This window comes from Bos indicus, chromosome 15, assembly GCF_029378745.1.
Source record: "Bos indicus isolate NIAB-ARS_2022 breed Sahiwal x Tharparkar chromosome 15, NIAB-ARS_B.indTharparkar_mat_pri_1.0, whole genome shotgun sequence".
Taxonomy (NCBI): domain Eukaryota; kingdom Metazoa; phylum Chordata; class Mammalia; order Artiodactyla; family Bovidae; genus Bos; species Bos indicus.
In genome coordinates this window covers 78450921-78468408 of record NC_091774.1, presented here as the reverse complement: position 1 = coordinate 78468408, position 17488 = coordinate 78450921, and the positions used below count along the sequence as shown (strand labels likewise).

Sequence of the window (17488 nt, the reverse complement as noted above, 5' to 3'; positions counted from 1 at the left end):
ATTTTAAGAGATAATTCACTGCTCTGATTGTAAGTCCTCACATGCCTGTTAGATTGCATCCTATCCTCTCCTGCTCTGCTCCCCAACCAGCCCCGGACGTACCTGAAGAACTCTGGATTCTAAATCATAGTCCACACACAACTGGTAGAGAAAAAACATCAAGGGTTTTGGAAAAGTCTTTGACCTGAAGTTTCCTCAAATGCAAAGTGAGCTTTGTCCCCTGAGATCTAATTTAAGAAATTTATTGGTGGATGCTCAATTCATAGTGGTCATTTGATTCGTACTTTCTATTGTCTGATCTGTGTGATATTCTCAAGATTTGTGCCATTTTCAGTATTATGTCACTAGAATAAAACTCTCTTCTTGGCCAACACATTGAGTTTTGTTTCCATGTGTTAGGTAACTCTCGCGGCTCAATGCCTAGGTTTTGCCTCCGTAAGAAGAGGAGCCTGAGCTGACAGAAATATCTTATCTTTCTGTTTTCATGCCCTATACTTCCAGATCTGCAGCTCAGGTTTTCTGTGGACCCAGAAACATGCAGGGAGTCATGCAGCAATTTTTTAAAAACATTTATTTTTACCCTGAAGTGTCTGGAAAGAAATACCTTACAGTAAAGAAATTATCAGGTCTCTCAGATCAGAATTCAGAAACTTAGATGTATTTATGTTTTGGTGATCCTTAAAGAGAAGCAGAGGCATGTACAGAGAGAACAAGGGCTTAGAAATCAGGCAAACCTGAGTTTGAACCCAGCTTTGTATGTTACTAACTCTGTGACCTTAATCAAGACACTGATCTCCCAAAGGTTCAGTGTCTTCACCTGTAAAACAAAAGGATACATATTCATCTCACCAAAGTGTTTTCTTATTAATAATAGGATAAAATGAGATAAAATATATGAAATCACTTGGATAATTGTAAAATACACACACATATACATATTTATTCTTTGTATATAACATTATCTTCAGAAATAATACAAGGTGTAACTATTTGTCTTACCACCACAAGTGATGATGGTGTATTATTTAGATAATTGAGATGAACCAAAATAATACAGATATAACAACCATTGTTCACGTACAACCTGAAGCACTATGGAATTCTAGAAACTTAATCAACAAAATATTTACTGAGTTTTACACTATGTCACTTAGAGCAAGATACAAATAAATAGGATTCAGGCCATATTCTCAAAGGAGTTATATTCTAATGGGGGAAATGAACACTGAAAAATAGTTATTAAAGTTCTTAAAAGATTCCAGCTGAGCATTATGGGAGTTCAAAGAAGGAAAAAGGCATATTCAATTTGGATAATTTTGGAAGCTCCCTAAAGGTGGCAGCATTTCTGAGGGGCATTGTAAAGTAGGTAAGGTGCTGAAAGGTAGAGATGGGAAAATATTTTAAAGGAAAGGCACTAGGGATCTTCAGAAGCCAGTGAGCTTTACCAGAATGCAGCTTAAAAAAAAAAAATAGAACATTAAGAGTAGGCCATACCTTAAGGGTATTACATGTCAAGTAGGAGTTTGTGGTTGATTCAGAGGCAATGGGGAGTCGTGGAAGAGTCTTGAGAGAAACGCTGAAATCAGAGAAGTGCTTCCAGGTGATTTCTGAAAAGAAATCATCTGCTGTGAGTGAGGGTCAGTGCCGGGGTTAGAGTTTGAGGGGTATGTTCTTCTAATGTGGGGAGGTAGTTATAGATATTAGGACTCAAAAAAATATGATTGACAAGCAGTGAGGCCCCAGGGGCAGTTGACTTCATACCGTAGTCAACAGGCAGCTCCAGAGTGAGGCAGCAGGGGTGCTCATGGATGGAGAGCGACAGGGTTGCACAAGAGAGCAGGTTGTTGGGGTGCTTTTTTCAAAGGGCTGAGAAACATGAGAAGCCAAGAGGCTGAAGAGAGAGAAAACTAATGGGTCAAACAATGAAGGCATAAGGAGGGAGAGAAAAGGACAGACAGAGGTGAACAGAAGAGAATTTTAGACATCAGCATGGTAATGGTACATGGGAAATATCTGTGCCTAAGTAGATATCATCACCTAGTGCTTTCAGACCTCTTAAAATCTCCTTGTGGTTCCATTTAGTAGCATGAGCTTATATGAATCTCTGTCGAAAGCTAAACCACCTTCTATTCTGAGGACTAAAACCTCCAGGCTCAACTTGGCCTGCCTAGAACCCACTGGGCAAATCTTTGGTATGTCAGAACAATAAAGTTTCTAAGCACTGGAAGGGCCACTATTTCTCTCCTAAACTTTCACCTCCCTGAAGCAGCTCCTTCTGCTTTTCCACCTACCTCTTCATTATTCCCAGAGCGCCCCTGGTTTTCTAGAGAATTCATTCTCCCCAAATCAGCCAATCTGCCTCAAGAGCACTGTCAAGTGTGGAAGTGCAGCACCAGAAGACCCCTCCTAGACTTTGTCCTAGTGACCCCTTCAATCCTGTCCAGTCCCATTAAGATGAAGAAACTGAAACGTGGGCATATATCCAGAGAAAAATTTGGCTCAAAACTATTCATGCACCCCAATGTTCAGAGCATCACTGTTTACAATAGATAAGACATGAAAGTAAGCTAAATGTCTATCAACAGGTGAATGGGTCAGAAAATGTGGTACATATACACATGGAATATTACTCTGTCGTTAAAAAGAGTGAAATAATGCCATCTGCCGCAGCATGGATGGACCCGGGGAGTATCATAATAAGTGAAGTAAGTCAGACAGAAAAACACAAATATCATATGATATCACTTGCTGCTGCTGCTAAGTCACATCAGTCGTGTCCGATTCTGTGCGACCCCATAGATGGCAGCCCACCAGGCTCCCGTCCCTGGGATTCTCCAGGCAAGAATACTGAAGTGGGTTGCCATTTCCTTCTCCAGTGCATGAAAGTGAAAAGTGAAAGTGAACTCGCTCAGTCACGTCCAACTCTTCGTGACCCCATGGACTGCAGCCTACCAGGCTCCTCCGTCCATAGGATTTCCCAGGCAAGAGTACTGGAGTGGGTTGCCAGTGCCTTCTCTGAATGATATCACTTACATGCAGAATATTTTTTTTAATGATACAAATAAACTTGATTAAAAGACAGACTCACAGACTTAGAGAATGAATTTATGGTTACCAGTGGGGAAGAGTGGGTTGGTAAGGGATAGACTGGGAGTTTGGGATGGACATATAAACACTGCTATATTTAAAATAGATAACCAACAAGGACCTACTGTACAGCACAGGAATTTAGTTCCATATTCTGTAATAACCTAAATAGGAGAAGAATTTGAAGAATAGGAAAGGAAGGAAGGAAGGAAGGAACAAGAAAGGAAGAAATTATATGTTAAAAAAAAAAAAAAAAGATGGTGGCTGGGCCAAGACCTCCAGGTCAGTTAAATGTAGACAGTGAAATCTCGGTACCCCAATTTCCTATGCCTTGCTCCCCATTTTTCCCTGATGGAATCATTTATTTCTCTTCCCAACTCCCTTTCCTCCCCATCAGTCTCCTTAGGGCGTTTTGCACTTCAGCATTCCTGAAGGAGTAAATGACGGGGTTTAAGAGAGGTGTGACCACCGTGTAAAACACAGCGACTATTTTGTCTGCAGGGAGGGTGACACAGGGCCTCATGTAGACAAAGGAACAGGGGACGAAGAACAGGGCCACGACTGCAAGATGGGAGGCGCAGGTGGAGAGGGCCTTGCGCCGGCCTTCTGAGGTCTGGGTCCTCAGGGAGCGCAGGATGACCACGTAGGAAGCAAGCAGCCCCGTGAAGCTGACCACTGAGATGGAGCCACCATTGGTGATGATCAGCATGCTGATGAGGAAGGTGTCTGAGCAGGCCAGCTTCAGCACCGGGTGGACATCACAGAAGTAGTGGTCAAGGACCTTGGGGCCACATAAGGGCAGCTGGAAGATGAGGACGGTTTGCCCAACCGAATGCAGTAAGCCCCCACCCCATGCTGCCCCCACCAGGAGGCCACACGCCCTTCGGTTCATGACGACCGTGTAGTGCAGGGGCTTGCAGATGGCCACGTAGCGGTCGTAGGCCATCAGCGTCAGGAGAAAGATCTCGGTGCCACCAAAGAAATGGAGGAAAAATATCTGTGTGATGCAGCCCTTGAGGGAAATGACTTTCCTCTCCATAAAAGAGTCCAGGATGAGTTTGGGGGCTGTGACAGAACAGTAGCAGATCTCCGCAAAGGACAAGTAGCTGAGGAATAGATACATGGGGGAGGTGAGCCCTTTGCCGGCCATGATGGTCACCACAATGAGGCCATTACCCAGCAGGATGGCCACGTACAAGAGGAGAAACAGCACAGAAATGACCTTCTGGGCACCCTGGTTCTGGGAGAATCCCAAGAAAATGATTTCAGTCACATTGCTTGTAGCAGCCATGTTCTAAAGCTCAGGAGCTGACACCTGAAATCACAGAAAGCAAAGATGTCTCTTCAATAGTTAGAAGCATCCTTTTCAGACCTTGAGGAAAACTGTCCTTATGATCCTTCTTGATCCCCTCTGTCTTGAGCTTCTCCAAAACATGCTCTCCTTGAGACAAATGGACAAGACAATGGTCATAAAATCTTGATATTATTCCCAAAGCAGGAGCTGAGCTTGTAATAATCTTCTTTGAAGTGTTTTCTCTGATTCAGTCACTTCATTAACTAATGAATCTCCACGAGGAAATAAGAGAATATTTCACACAAAACAAATGAAGCTCAGAGAAATTCAGTCCTTAATTCAATGACACACAGCTCGTCTTTAAACTGATGTCTGCATCTCTCAAAATGTAGCTGCTGCTACTACATATTCTGCTCCTGAAGTGTGCACCCTATATTTGGATCCATAATAAGCGTTTCAGTCAGTCTTGCCATACATGGTAACATGGAAGCAACTTTTGCAGTGGCTACTAGACGTTCTCAACCTCAATTACCCTGCAGTTATTGAATTGCAGGCTGCCTCCCTAAAACGCATAGGAGAGAGGCTGAAAGGGAAGAGACAGTCACCCTGCCTCATCTGCTGTCCTTGGAGGTGTCTATGGAGCAGAGGAAACGTGAGTAAGTCTTTAGAGAGCTCTGCAAACTGACAAAGGGTGATCAGACACAGAAAATCCATAATCACATTTCTGAAGCCGTCGTTCCCTCAAGGTAAACAAGCTCGGCCAGCAAACCTAAAGGCATCCTAAGACCATATTCACACACTTCACAACCAGCCCGCAGTCCAGGTCAGCGTCTGTGTGTTGACCCAGTGACAGAAACACAGGGTTTGGGTCAGGAGATGAGTTTTTAATTCCAGCACAGCTATTTAGTAGCTCTATGATATTAAAAAAGTCTATGGTTTTCTTTCATGTCTATAAATTTCATCTGAAAAACAGAAGGAAAAGTACCTTTTCCATGGTGCTGTTTTTCAGGATTGAATGAGCTCACAAGTTTTAAAACAAATAGTAATTGTATAAGAGAATAATTGATAAGAATATCAGATATAATTTTTTCTTTTTTTTTAATTTATTTATTTTAATTAGAGGCTTATTACTTTACAATACTGACTCGATGGACATGAGTCTCAGTGAACTCCGGGAGTTGGTGATGGACAGGGAGGCCTGGCGTGCTGCTATTCATGGGGTCGCAAAGAGTCAGACACGACTGAGTGACTGATCTGATCTGATCTGAATGTATTGGTTTTGCCATACATCAACATGAATCCACCATGGGTATACATGCATTCCTAATCCTGAACCCCGCTCCCACCTCCCCCGCATACCATCCCTCTGGGTCATCCCAGTGCACCAGCCCCAAGCATCCTGTATCCTGCATCAAACCTGAACTGGCAATTCAACCCAATCAAAAAATGGTCCAAAGAACTAAATAGACATTTCTCCAAAGAAGACATACAGATGGCTAACAAACACATGAAAAGATGCTCAACATCACTCATTGTCAGAGAAATGCAAATCAAAACCACTATGAGGTAATATCTCACGCCAGTCAGAATGGCTGGTATCCAAAAGTCTACAAGCAATAAATGCTGGAGAGGGTGTGGAGAAAAGGGAACCCTCTTACACTGTTGGTGGGAATGCAAACTAGTACAGCCACTATGGAGAACAGTGTGGAGATTCCTTAAAAAACTGGAAATAGAACTGCCTTATGACTCAGCAATCCCACTGCTGGGCATACACACTGAGGAAACCAGAAGGGAAAGAGACAGGTGTACCCCAATGTTCATCGCAGCACTGTTTATAATAGCCAGGACATGGAAGCAACCTAGATGTCCATCAGCAGATGAATGAATAAGACAGCTGTGGTACATATACACAATGGAGTATTACTCAGCCATTAAAAAGAATATATTTGAATCAGTTCTAATGAGGTGGATGAAACTGGAGCCTATTATACAGAGTGAATTAAGCCAGAAAGAAAAATACCAATACAGTATACTAATGCATATATATGGAATTTAGAAAGATGGTAATGATAGCCCTGTATGCAGAACAGCAAAAGAGACACAGATGTATAGAACAGTCTTTTGAACTCTGTTGCGGTGGGGGGGCGGGGGGGTGTTGGGAGAATGCAATTGAAACATGTATAATATCAGATATAATTTTTATTGGAGTTTAATTGCTTTACATTGTTGTGTTAGTTTCTATGAAAGCAAAAATAAAAAAATAGAACCTAATTAAACTTAAAAGCTTTTGTACAGCAAAGTGAAAGTGTTAATATGTCAATCCTGTCTGACTCTTTGCAACCCTATGGACTATAGCCTGCCAGGCTCCTCTGTCCATGGGATTTCCAAGGCAAGAATACTGGAGTGGGTTGCCATTTCCTTCTCCAGGGGATTTTCCTGGGTCTCCTGCATTGCAGGCAGATTCTTTACCATCTGTGCCACTGGGGAATCCAAGCTTTTCTACAGCAAAGGGAACCATAAACAAAACAAAAACAATCCTTAGAATGGGAGAAAATATTTGCAAATGAAGCAACAGAAGAAGGATTAATCTCCAAAATATACAAACGACTCATGCAGCTCAATAAAAAAAAAAAAAAACTGGCAAAGGACCTGAATAGATATTTCTTTAAAGAAAACATACAGATGGCCAAGAGTCACATGAAAAGATGCTCCATATCACTATTAGAGAAATGTATCAGAGTATAATTGATTTATGCTTTTACTCTGCCTTATCACTCTATTAGTGCAGAGTCTGATGGGGACTCAATGTTCCCCACTTCAGAAGGCAGGTCTGACACCCATCTTTGTGTGCATAGACTTGCAGCAGCCTCAGGATCTGACTTAAGCATCTTAGAATTAGCTTATAGAATAGTGGGCTATGGAATAACACAGGACTGAATATGCTAAGTGACATGCTAAGTCAGTTCCAGAAAGAAAAACACTGTGTGGGAGCACTTGCATGATGTCTGTAGGGTAGGAAAATTCAGAGAGACAGAAAGTAGAATGGTGGTTTCCAGAGGCTGGGGTGGGGGTACATGGAGTTAGTGCTTGGTGCGTGCATGCACAGAGTATTTGTGACAATGAAAGACGTTCTTGAGATGCATGATGGTGATGGTTGCACAACAGTGTGTATGCTCTTTAATACACTGAACTGTGCATGTCAAGGCTTCCCTGGTGGCTCAGATGGTAAAACGTCTGCCTGCAATGCGGGAGACTCGGGTTCGATCTCTGGGTTGGGAAGATATCCTGGAGAAGGAAATGGCAACCCACTCCAGTACTCTTGCCTGGAAAATTCCATTGACAGAGGAGCCTGGTAGGCTACAGTCCATGGGGTTGCAAAGAGTTTAACGTGACTGAGCGACTTCACTTCACTTGTGCACATAAAAACAGTTAAAGTGGTAAATTTTATGTTATTTGTGATCTACCACAGATAGATAGACAGACAGACAGGCAGAGATGAGAGAGAAACAGAGATAGATAAACCCAAGAGACTCACATTTCCCCTCACCCATACCAACCTCCAAGAATAGAGGTTGAAGCTTGGCAACTTTGTCCTTTCTACTTCCTTTCCCTTTTCTCTCTTATATGTACTAGGGCACCTGGTTCATTTCAAAAGTTGCAGAGTAATTGAAAAACCAGCACTAGCCGTAGGAAGTCCACAATACGACACTCTTGCTGTGCATTCAATATTAGGCAGTCTTCAAGAGTGAGAGAGATAGTGGAAGCATCTACATTTTGGAAAATATAGATCTCTGTTCACACTGAGCTTTGTGGCCTAGAGCAAGGGACTGGACCTCTCTGAGTCTCAGTTTCCTTATGTATAAAATAGGCATCATAAACGGTACTCGTTTGCATGCCCTTCCCTTACCTCCCCATCAGGCTCCTCTGGGTATCCAGCTGACTCTCTTGCTGTGTGCCAGTATTTCATCCTCAGGGTGTTTCTGTGAAGACCAGGAATCACAGGTGGGCATGCTTCACCCTCATGGCAAAAATGGCTGTGTTAGAAATGGATCATTTTTTTACAAATAATTAATTTCACAAATTATTTCTGTGAAATTTAGCTTTAAATGTAAATGCTACCTGTTTCTATAATTGCCATTGTTTGGGGGTGCCAGTGGAGAGATTCTCTCAGAAGATTTTTAAGGACCACTTTAGTTTTCAAATTAAAAAAAAAAAATTAGTGGTGCTTTTCTGTCTAACATCATTGAAGGTTAACAGAATAACACGTATATTTGGTGCAATCAAGTGTTCTCTAAAAAGTTAAATTTTAAAGTATTTAGATCGGAAGAAAGAAAAATAAGTTGACATTTATTGAACTTCTGAATAGAAATGGAAAACATTTGAGAAAGAGTTGCATAAAGAGGTCATCAGACTGTGTATTATTGATAGTTGTAGTGACATTTCACCTGTGGGGTAATTTTAATTTTAATTCTGACATTTTAACTGGCAGGACCAAAGAAGAGAGTCTGAAAGATAAGATAATGTGCTCTTATCACTCAGGAAGTCTGCACATTTCCAGGGTTTATGGTTAAGAAAACTGAAACAAGGATGAACACAAAAGCTTAAGACAGATTAGACCCCACAAACAACTTCTGCGAAACTTCTTCATTCTCATCTTCATCTATGATTTCTTATCATAATTTTCCTATCATAGAACTCTAGGTCCTGGGACTTCTGGAAAATAAGATTGGTCTGAACAGTCCCTCAGAGCTATCTGAGAAGCTGTATTCCAGGCTTAAGTCCACAATAAGTCCAATAAAATATAAATATAATTTTTTTAAAAATTGGTCCGACTGACTTTTCCATTACTCATTTTCTCCTACTTTTTCTCCAAAGATATTCTATCACCAGAGGAATCAGATGCCCATCCTCTCCTCACTAGTGTCCCTTACTGTTAGATTTGGAAGGAAGCTCGTGGATTCCTCTTCTTACAGAAGACCCAGACTCACACAGTGGGCTGGGGCAGAGCCTGGACTACGATCGCTCTCCACAGCTTCCTGTGCAGTACTTTCTCCCCTACACATCTCATCCACTGACTCCTCCCACTGGTGCCCACAGACAGCAGGCTTCCACACTGAATAGAGAGCATGGAGAGAGAAGAGAGTTGTGTTGATAACAAAAGGCAAAGTAAAGCTAAAGAGTAAGCTCTAAAGAAAATAACAGTAACAATGTAAACAATAATGGGCTCCTACTTCAGTTTTCCATCTTTACACGTTTCTACTGGTACACCTCACATAGGGTAGGGAAGTCAGCGGAGTTAACAAATATTGGACATTTGACCCCTGCACTCTGCATCTGCTGCTACACCTATTTCAAAACTAAGGTATCATTGCAAATATCCTATAAACTATATATATATATATATGTATGTATGTATAATGATATATATATATATAATGAAGGTATGTAGTATAGAAAGTACGCTTTTTGAAAATAATTCCAAAGTATGCCCCTATAAAGATTAAGTGAATAAGCTTCCTTGAATATTGCTTATTGCCTTGATTCTTAACTTTATCTTCTGAAACTTCCATAGTCAGAAAACTGATTCACTAGCACAAGTCACTCCAGGCAGACAGAGATTTTTGTTTCACAGACACAAGGAAATATAAACAGTATGTTAGTTTGCACTGATATAAAACTGGAAATCTTGAGCCAAGATTGGTCCTCAGCAATATTTAGGTTTCTGTGTGGTCCTATCCCCAGGTTTGAAAGAAGCTAATGCCTTCGTTTTCACCAGAGACTTTCAGGCATGAAAATGTTTTAGCCAGCCCCCTTGAATTTTTCGAAAGGATATTCTTACATGACTCAGCAGAGATGAAAACTAGCTTTAACACCCCCACAGTGACCATTTTACAAGTGGTTCTGATGAGGGTGACTAATATCTGCTCTAAGTCAAATTACAGAGTCACTTTCTCCTCCTGTCATTGAAGTTGGCAGGAGAGACTTTAATAGGATGATATCTAAAGTGTGACCCATCTGCTGAAAGAGTGGACAGATCTAAGAAAGACTGCCCATGGTTGAAATATATGGAAGCTAGAGTAACAAAAATGAATGGTGCAACGTGTGTGAAGGCCCTGCCTGAGTCAGAATCTATTCTACCCAAAAAAAGAACCAGTTAATGCTTACCTTCTTCAATGGACTCACAAGGCACCACCCATGCCAATATTTGCCTGTGCCAATTCCAGCACTTAATGACTTTCTCATGAAGAAATTTATAGGGAAATAGAACAAGATCAATCTATCCTAAAACTCAGTAAAATGAAGATTTAGAAAAATATTTGCTGGGCGGTGAAACTGTATGTATTTAAGTGAATGAGATGGAAAACTGAGACAAGAGAATTGAACTCCCTGAACTTTTCTGGCATCCCCTGTCTGGGGAATTTCTGAGAACAAAAGTCAACTTCCCAATTGTTTCCTTTCAGAGGTTAAGGAACTCATCTCTAATTAATCCAATTACAATGTTGGGACTTCTACTTGCCCCTGTATAATTAACAACCTCTTGTCCTGGCCCCTAGAGGTTTCCATCTGCATTTCAAGCAAATGATGGAGGAGAATCCAGTATCACATCATCCTTCTGTCCCACCCCAGACATCCACAAGAGGCTTTTGCCGGCCGATTCTGACCTCAGCCCTCACTAGCTCAGTGAAGTCAGTGAGTTCCAGGGAGACTGTAACCAAGAGGACCAGGACCACTTCACGCACATAGTCCACATGTGACAGTTGAATCACAGAATGCTAGTCACTGAAGGGCCTTCAGGATCATTTTGCCCAACTCATTCATTTTAAAGATGCTCAAACAGTCAAAGAAGGACAATCACTGTGCCAAGCCACCCTGTGCATTGATAGCATGGTTAAACTCTTTTCCTAACTCCTAGTACAGAGGTCCTACTACGACTCATTGTTAAAGTTCTAAGCATTTTACTGCTGTGAGCACATGGTTCTCATGTGCAAGGGCTTCAGAAAGACTACAGTTCCCTAACTTCTGGGCATAGTCTCTTAAGTAACAGCACAGTACATTTTTGTCTTTCAACTTCTCCAACATCTCACACACAGTCACAGTAACACTCTACTACAGGAACTAGCATTCCCACCTGACAGATGAGGTCGCCGGGGTTCAGAAGGATGACGAGAACGGTTCAGACCTATATAAATAATACATTTCCCCGTTGTGTCAAATGACTCGGTGTAGCATCTCCCATCCACACAGGATGTGTCACCAGCAGCTGCTGCCTCACTATGAAGCAAAGAGGCCAGAAGGAAATAAAGCTATGCCCCCAGTCTGCAGCCACGCTACTTCTTCGGAGCTTTGTATGTTTGGCCAAATAAATTATGAAAGAGTGGTGTATGCGTGTGGCCTCTTCCTGTAACTCATCTTAAATACTTCAAGAACAGAAACTCTGTTTTTAAAGCCCCAGGATTTCTCACTACTTAAAGGAACCTGTCTCCTTCAATGCCTATCTCCATAACTTTTTTTAACCAAATGGCATTGGCTACTGTAATAGGCTCAGGATTTCTTCACTTCTCACCATTATAACTCTGGAAAAGAAACAAATGTTGTAAAACCACTGTATGTTTAACAGCCTTTTTACATCCAGAACCTGGAAAGGACTTCTAGGAATAACATAGGCTGATGGAATGAAATGAAGTGATATAAACAATGGACCATGGTGTGCATTTCTGTGGCCAAAGATGTGGGACGAGAGAGTTTCCTTTCTGCCTGACCTCACCCCTTTTAGTCAGAGACCCATGCGTATCCATGCACATGTGCGTGCACACACACACACACAGGTGCATGTGAAAGTGTGTGTGTGTGAAAGCCTGGAGTCCTAACCACAGGATTGCCAGGGAGTTCCCCAAAAGATGTTCAACCTCGTTCCAAATAAGAGATATTAAAATTATTTGACTTCCCATTTTTTTCAGTTATTGCATTAGCAAAATCCCAAAATTCAGCAAAACATTTTACAAGAAAGACAAAGTTGTTGGTGAGAGTAGAAATAGGTGAAGGACAGTTTGGCAATATCTAAAGCAGTTTTATTTCTAGAACGACACCGTAGTTTAGTTGCACATGTTTAAATCGAAGTTACTCTCTGCAACACTTCAAAACAATCCAAATATTTATCAGTGGAAGACTGGACAAGTAATGACAGTATACCCGTTCAATGAACATGGAAAACTACAAGAAAGGGGAAGCTTTCCTTGTACTAATATACAAAAATTCCCAAGATATATTTTAAGTAAATAAAGCAAATTTCAGATGATTTACATAGTATGTCTGTGTAAAACACAGAGATAAAAGATATATATATATACCCACTAGATAAACAATTTTCTTATTTTTCTTTTTTTCTTTTGGGGTTTATTTAAGCAAATACTAAAATATATATATATAATATAATATATAATTATAATATGATATAAAATATATTATTAATTGTGTTTTATTTGTATTAATAATTATAATGATCATATATATTAATAATTATATAATAATACATTATTATATATTATATTATATAGTATATATTATAATATGTTATATTATATAGTATATAATGTTATATTATATATATTATATAATGATATATTTATATAGTTTCATATATATTTTTATATATGTTATATTATGTACTATATAATATATAATATATATAAAATATAATATAATGTATAACATATAATAATTATAATATAAAAATAATTAAAATATAATATAAAATATAATATATTTTATATATAAATATATATTATATATTATAATATATGTATATTTTATATATTTATATATATGGCTTATTTAAGAAATACTAGACTACATATATAATATAATATATAAGATATATTCAGAAATATAATGCATATATAATTATATATAATATATATAATGTATATATATTATATACATATAATTTATATATATAAATATATTATATATATAAATATATAAAATATAATTATATGTGTTAATTATATATGGTTAATATATTAATATATATAATTAATTTTACATAATATATTGTAATATAAATATATAATAATATATGTATATATAATAATATATGTATATATTATATATTATATGTAATAATATGTAATATAATAATATATGTATATAGTAATACTATATATACATACATATACAATATATAAAATATATATCAAAATTGTATATACTATATTATTATATTTATATATAATACAATAATTATATCATATAATTGTATATAATTAAATATTATATATAATATTATATAATAATATAATATAAATATATAATATATTATATATATATACTCTAGTATTTGCTTAAAGAAATGACAAAAGAAAAAAAGAAAACTAAGAAAATTGTTTATCTAGTGGGGATGTGGGAATGAGGAAAAGAATGGAATGAAACTTTCCACTTGGCTGTCTTTTTATTTTGTTGATGTTTTTAATGTTAAGAATATATTATCATTCCACAAAATTAAATTAAAATTTTAACTGATTTCTTTAAATATGTAAGTTTAGTTGATCTTGTAAGATAATCTAAACAGACACAATGCAAAAAATCAAAAGAAAAAATTGATTAATATGACTATGTGGAAATGTAAAGCTTTAAACATTAAAAAATTTGTAAATAAGACTTGAAGCTAAATAATAATTTAAACTATCCTACTCACTTACCAAAAAAACTAAAAGTGCAAGTTGTGCAAGCTATTTAATTTTCAAAATATTTTAACTTTAAAATAATTTCTGACTTACAAAAAAGTTGCAATAATAATACAAAGGATTCCTGTATATGCTTGATCCAAATATCCCAAATATTAATATTTTATCACATTTTATCATTCAATCTCTCAATTGATAAATAGATAAGCAGAATTTTTTCTGAAATGTCAGGAAGTTGATGCTATTGTTCATTTCCTTTTACATATCTTAGTGAGCAATTCCTGATCCAAGGACTTTCTAAGACATAAAGACATTACAGTTGTCAACATCAGGAAATTAACTGTGAGATAATTTATTATTAAAAATACCTCACCTACAGCACTTTCATCCACTAATGACCTTCATCTAGTACAGGATCCAGTCACAGGGATCACAGGTTACATTTGGTTATCATCTCTCTGTAATCTAGAAAAATTCTTCAATTCTTTTGTCCTGTATTTTACAAGAACATAGGCTAATAATTTTGCAGGATATTCCTTAGTTGGGGTTTTCGTGATTTTTTGTCATGATTAGACTCAGGTTACATATTGTGGTAGGAATACCACAGTAATGATACTGTGTGCCTCCCCAGTTTCAATACTGATGGTGCTAACTATGAGGAATTGTTTAATGGGGTGTCTTCCAGGTTTCTCCACGGTAGACTTTTGCAACGAACTTTTGCAACTAATAAATATGTTGTGGGGAGATACTTTGAGACTACATGAAATCTTACTTCTCACCAAAAGAATGTTAAGTGATCACGCTCAATTCTGTCACGACTACTTTCACAAGGAAGGTTACTGCAGCATTTCTAAACCTCAATTTAACATTATGCCTTAAAGGTTTCAATAACTTTTAAAACAGTAAGTTATTTATAGCAAGTGAAAGTGAAAGTCACTCAATCTTGTCCAACTCTTTGTGACCCCATGGACATATGGTCCATGGAATTCTCCCGACCAGACTAGCAAAGGAGCTTCTTTAAAAAATATAGTAAAATATTTCTATTCACAGATACTGACCTCAGCATTATTTTTTCCCTCAGTGTTACTTATATGACTAAAAAATTAGAAATGGTCTAAACTTCTAACCAAAGCAATGGCTTAAGTAACAGTATATCCATAAGAGGAAATATTTTACAATAATTATAATGAAGTTGTTTGTCAGGGAACATTTAACAGGAGGATTCCTGCCTGTTTTCTATTTCTCAAGGATTCTCTGTTCCTTATCAGTTCCTATTCCAAGAATGAGTAAAGCTGCATGCAGTTCTCAGGACTGAGATCATGGGATGAGACATGCAGTGACTCTTTTCAGCATCAGTGACCTTGTATGTGTTAGACTATCCATATTGTGGCTATTGATAAAATTTCATCCTGTGTAATAGCTGAGTAATCATCTTACTAAAGATATATAAGCCTGCATTTCTGCTAATAAAGCACCTTTGCTCCATTAGAGCTTGGGTCTTTCTTTCTTTCTTTCTTTCTTTCTTTCTTTCTTTCTTTCTTTCTTTCTCTCTCTCTCTCTCTCTCCCTCCTTGGCTGATTCTCTGGAACACAGAGACCCATATTGCTCACTCTCCTGCCCGGGCTTCTCAGACTCTCTCGAGAAGGCGCCCTGTGCCTTCACCCCCATCAAGAGGGCGCCCGGTGCCTTCATAAGAGACGCAAGTCCTGTGTCAAGGACTTTATTGGTTCTCTGCATAAACCAGGGAATATTAGCCTCTTTCTCTCTTTCACTTTCTTATCATCGCCTCCAGACCACCAGGTCCCGGTCCATTAAAGGACCCCAACAGGTGTTAGCATGGAAACCAGTTAGAATACTCTAGAACTAACAAGTCCTGTGAACTGAACTTCTTCCCATTCTGCTCCTTCAGTTTGGACTAGGCATCTTTTTTTTTTTTTTTTTTGACTACTGAAAAGATGGAGGAGATTTCCTTCCAGTCTTTACATCTACTTAGACATAATCTTTTACATTTTTAATGAATGCAACAATATACATATTTTTATTAAAATGTTTATTGTTAGCATTTCTCTGTTTTTATTTTCCTCTATAATAGGATTTTTAAATGCTGGTCTTAGCATCGTTCTAAGCCCGAGGATCAAGACCAAGGCTCAGCCTCTACCTCTCTTCTAGCTTCATTGCTCTGACCCACAGCCTCCTCATGGCCTTCTTCACTTCAGCATTTCTCAGGGAGTAGATGACAGGGTTGAGCAGTGGGGTGATCACCGTGTAGAACACGGCCACCGTCTTGTCCACAGACAGCGTGGTAGAAGGTCTCAGATAGATGAAGATGCAGGGCCCAAAGAACAAGGTGACCACAGTGACGTGGGCCCCACAGGTGGACAGGGCCTTGCGCTGCCCCGCGGAGCTCCGAGTCCTCAGATGGAGCAAGATGACCACATAGGAGGCTAAGAGGACCACGAAGCTGATCACAGACAGGGTCCCCCCGTTGGCAACGATCAGAAGACCAATGAGGACGGTGTCAGAGCAGGCAAGTTTGAGCAGGGGAAGCACGTCACAGAAATAGTGGTCGATCACATTGGGGCCACAGAAGGGCAAGCGGAAGATGAGAAGGATTTGGGCCAAGGAATGCACAAAGCCCCCCACCCATGCTGCTCCCACCAGGAGGGCACATGCCTGCCGGCTAATGATGGTGGTGTAGCTGAGGGGCTTGCAGATGGCCACATAGCGGTCATAGGCCATCACAGTGAGCAGGAAAATCTCAGTGCCACCAAACAAGTGGATAAAAAAAACTTGTGACATGCAGCCCCACAGAGGTATGGCTTTCCTCTCAGCCAGCAGATCTGAGATGAGTCTGGGGGCTGTCGTCGAGGAGTAACAGATCTCTGCAAAGGACAGGTAGCTCAGGAAGAAGTACATGGGGGAGCCAAGGCTTCTGCTGCTTATGACAGTGAGGACGATGAGGAAATTCCCCAGCACAATGGCTGTGTACAGGAGCAGAAACATCACAAAGCAGACTTTCTGCACCTCTGGATTGGAAGAAAGTCCCAGGAAAATGAATTCTGTCACATTGTGTGTGTTAGCCATGATGTAGCCACCAGGAGGCAGGAATTTGGGTGTGTGATCTTAAATGATACAAAACAAGACTCCTTCCTTAAGGAGTGAATTATATCATAGGCCCTTGCATACCTGAAATGCTACCATTCAAACTCTGCAACCTTGGAACCTTCTCAGAAATAGGAAATCCATCTCTGCAATCCACAGAACCCTAGGCTTAGTGACCCTCCTCTCTTAGAACATTTTGGAAATACAGCACTTTGCACATTGAACTGTAGGGCTTCCCGGATGGCACTAGTAGTAAAGAATCACCCTGCCAATGCGGGAGATGCAAGAGATGTGGGTTTGATCCCTGGGTTGGGAAGATCCC

The 17488-nt window shown here is 39.2% G+C and overlaps 2 protein-coding genes across 2 annotated transcripts; both read right to left on the bottom strand.

The window, feature by feature from the left end:
• Positions 1-3233: 3233 nt before the first annotated feature.
• OR4X1 (olfactory receptor family 4 subfamily X member 1) lies at positions 3234-4378 on the bottom strand. Its single transcript, XM_019974691.2, has one exon. The coding sequence runs from the start codon at positions 4376-4378 to the stop codon at positions 3449-3451; it is 930 nt and encodes a 309-aa protein (XP_019830250.1). The 3' UTR covers positions 3234-3448.
• Positions 4379-15716: 11338 nt separating this feature from the next.
• On the bottom strand, positions 15717-17169 carry LOC109569268 (olfactory receptor 4X2-like). Its single transcript, XM_019974580.2, has one exon. The coding sequence runs from the start codon at positions 17146-17148 to the stop codon at positions 16219-16221; it is 930 nt and encodes a 309-aa protein (XP_019830139.2). The 5' UTR covers positions 17149-17169; the 3' UTR covers positions 15717-16218.
• Positions 17170-17488: the final 319 nt, after the last annotated feature.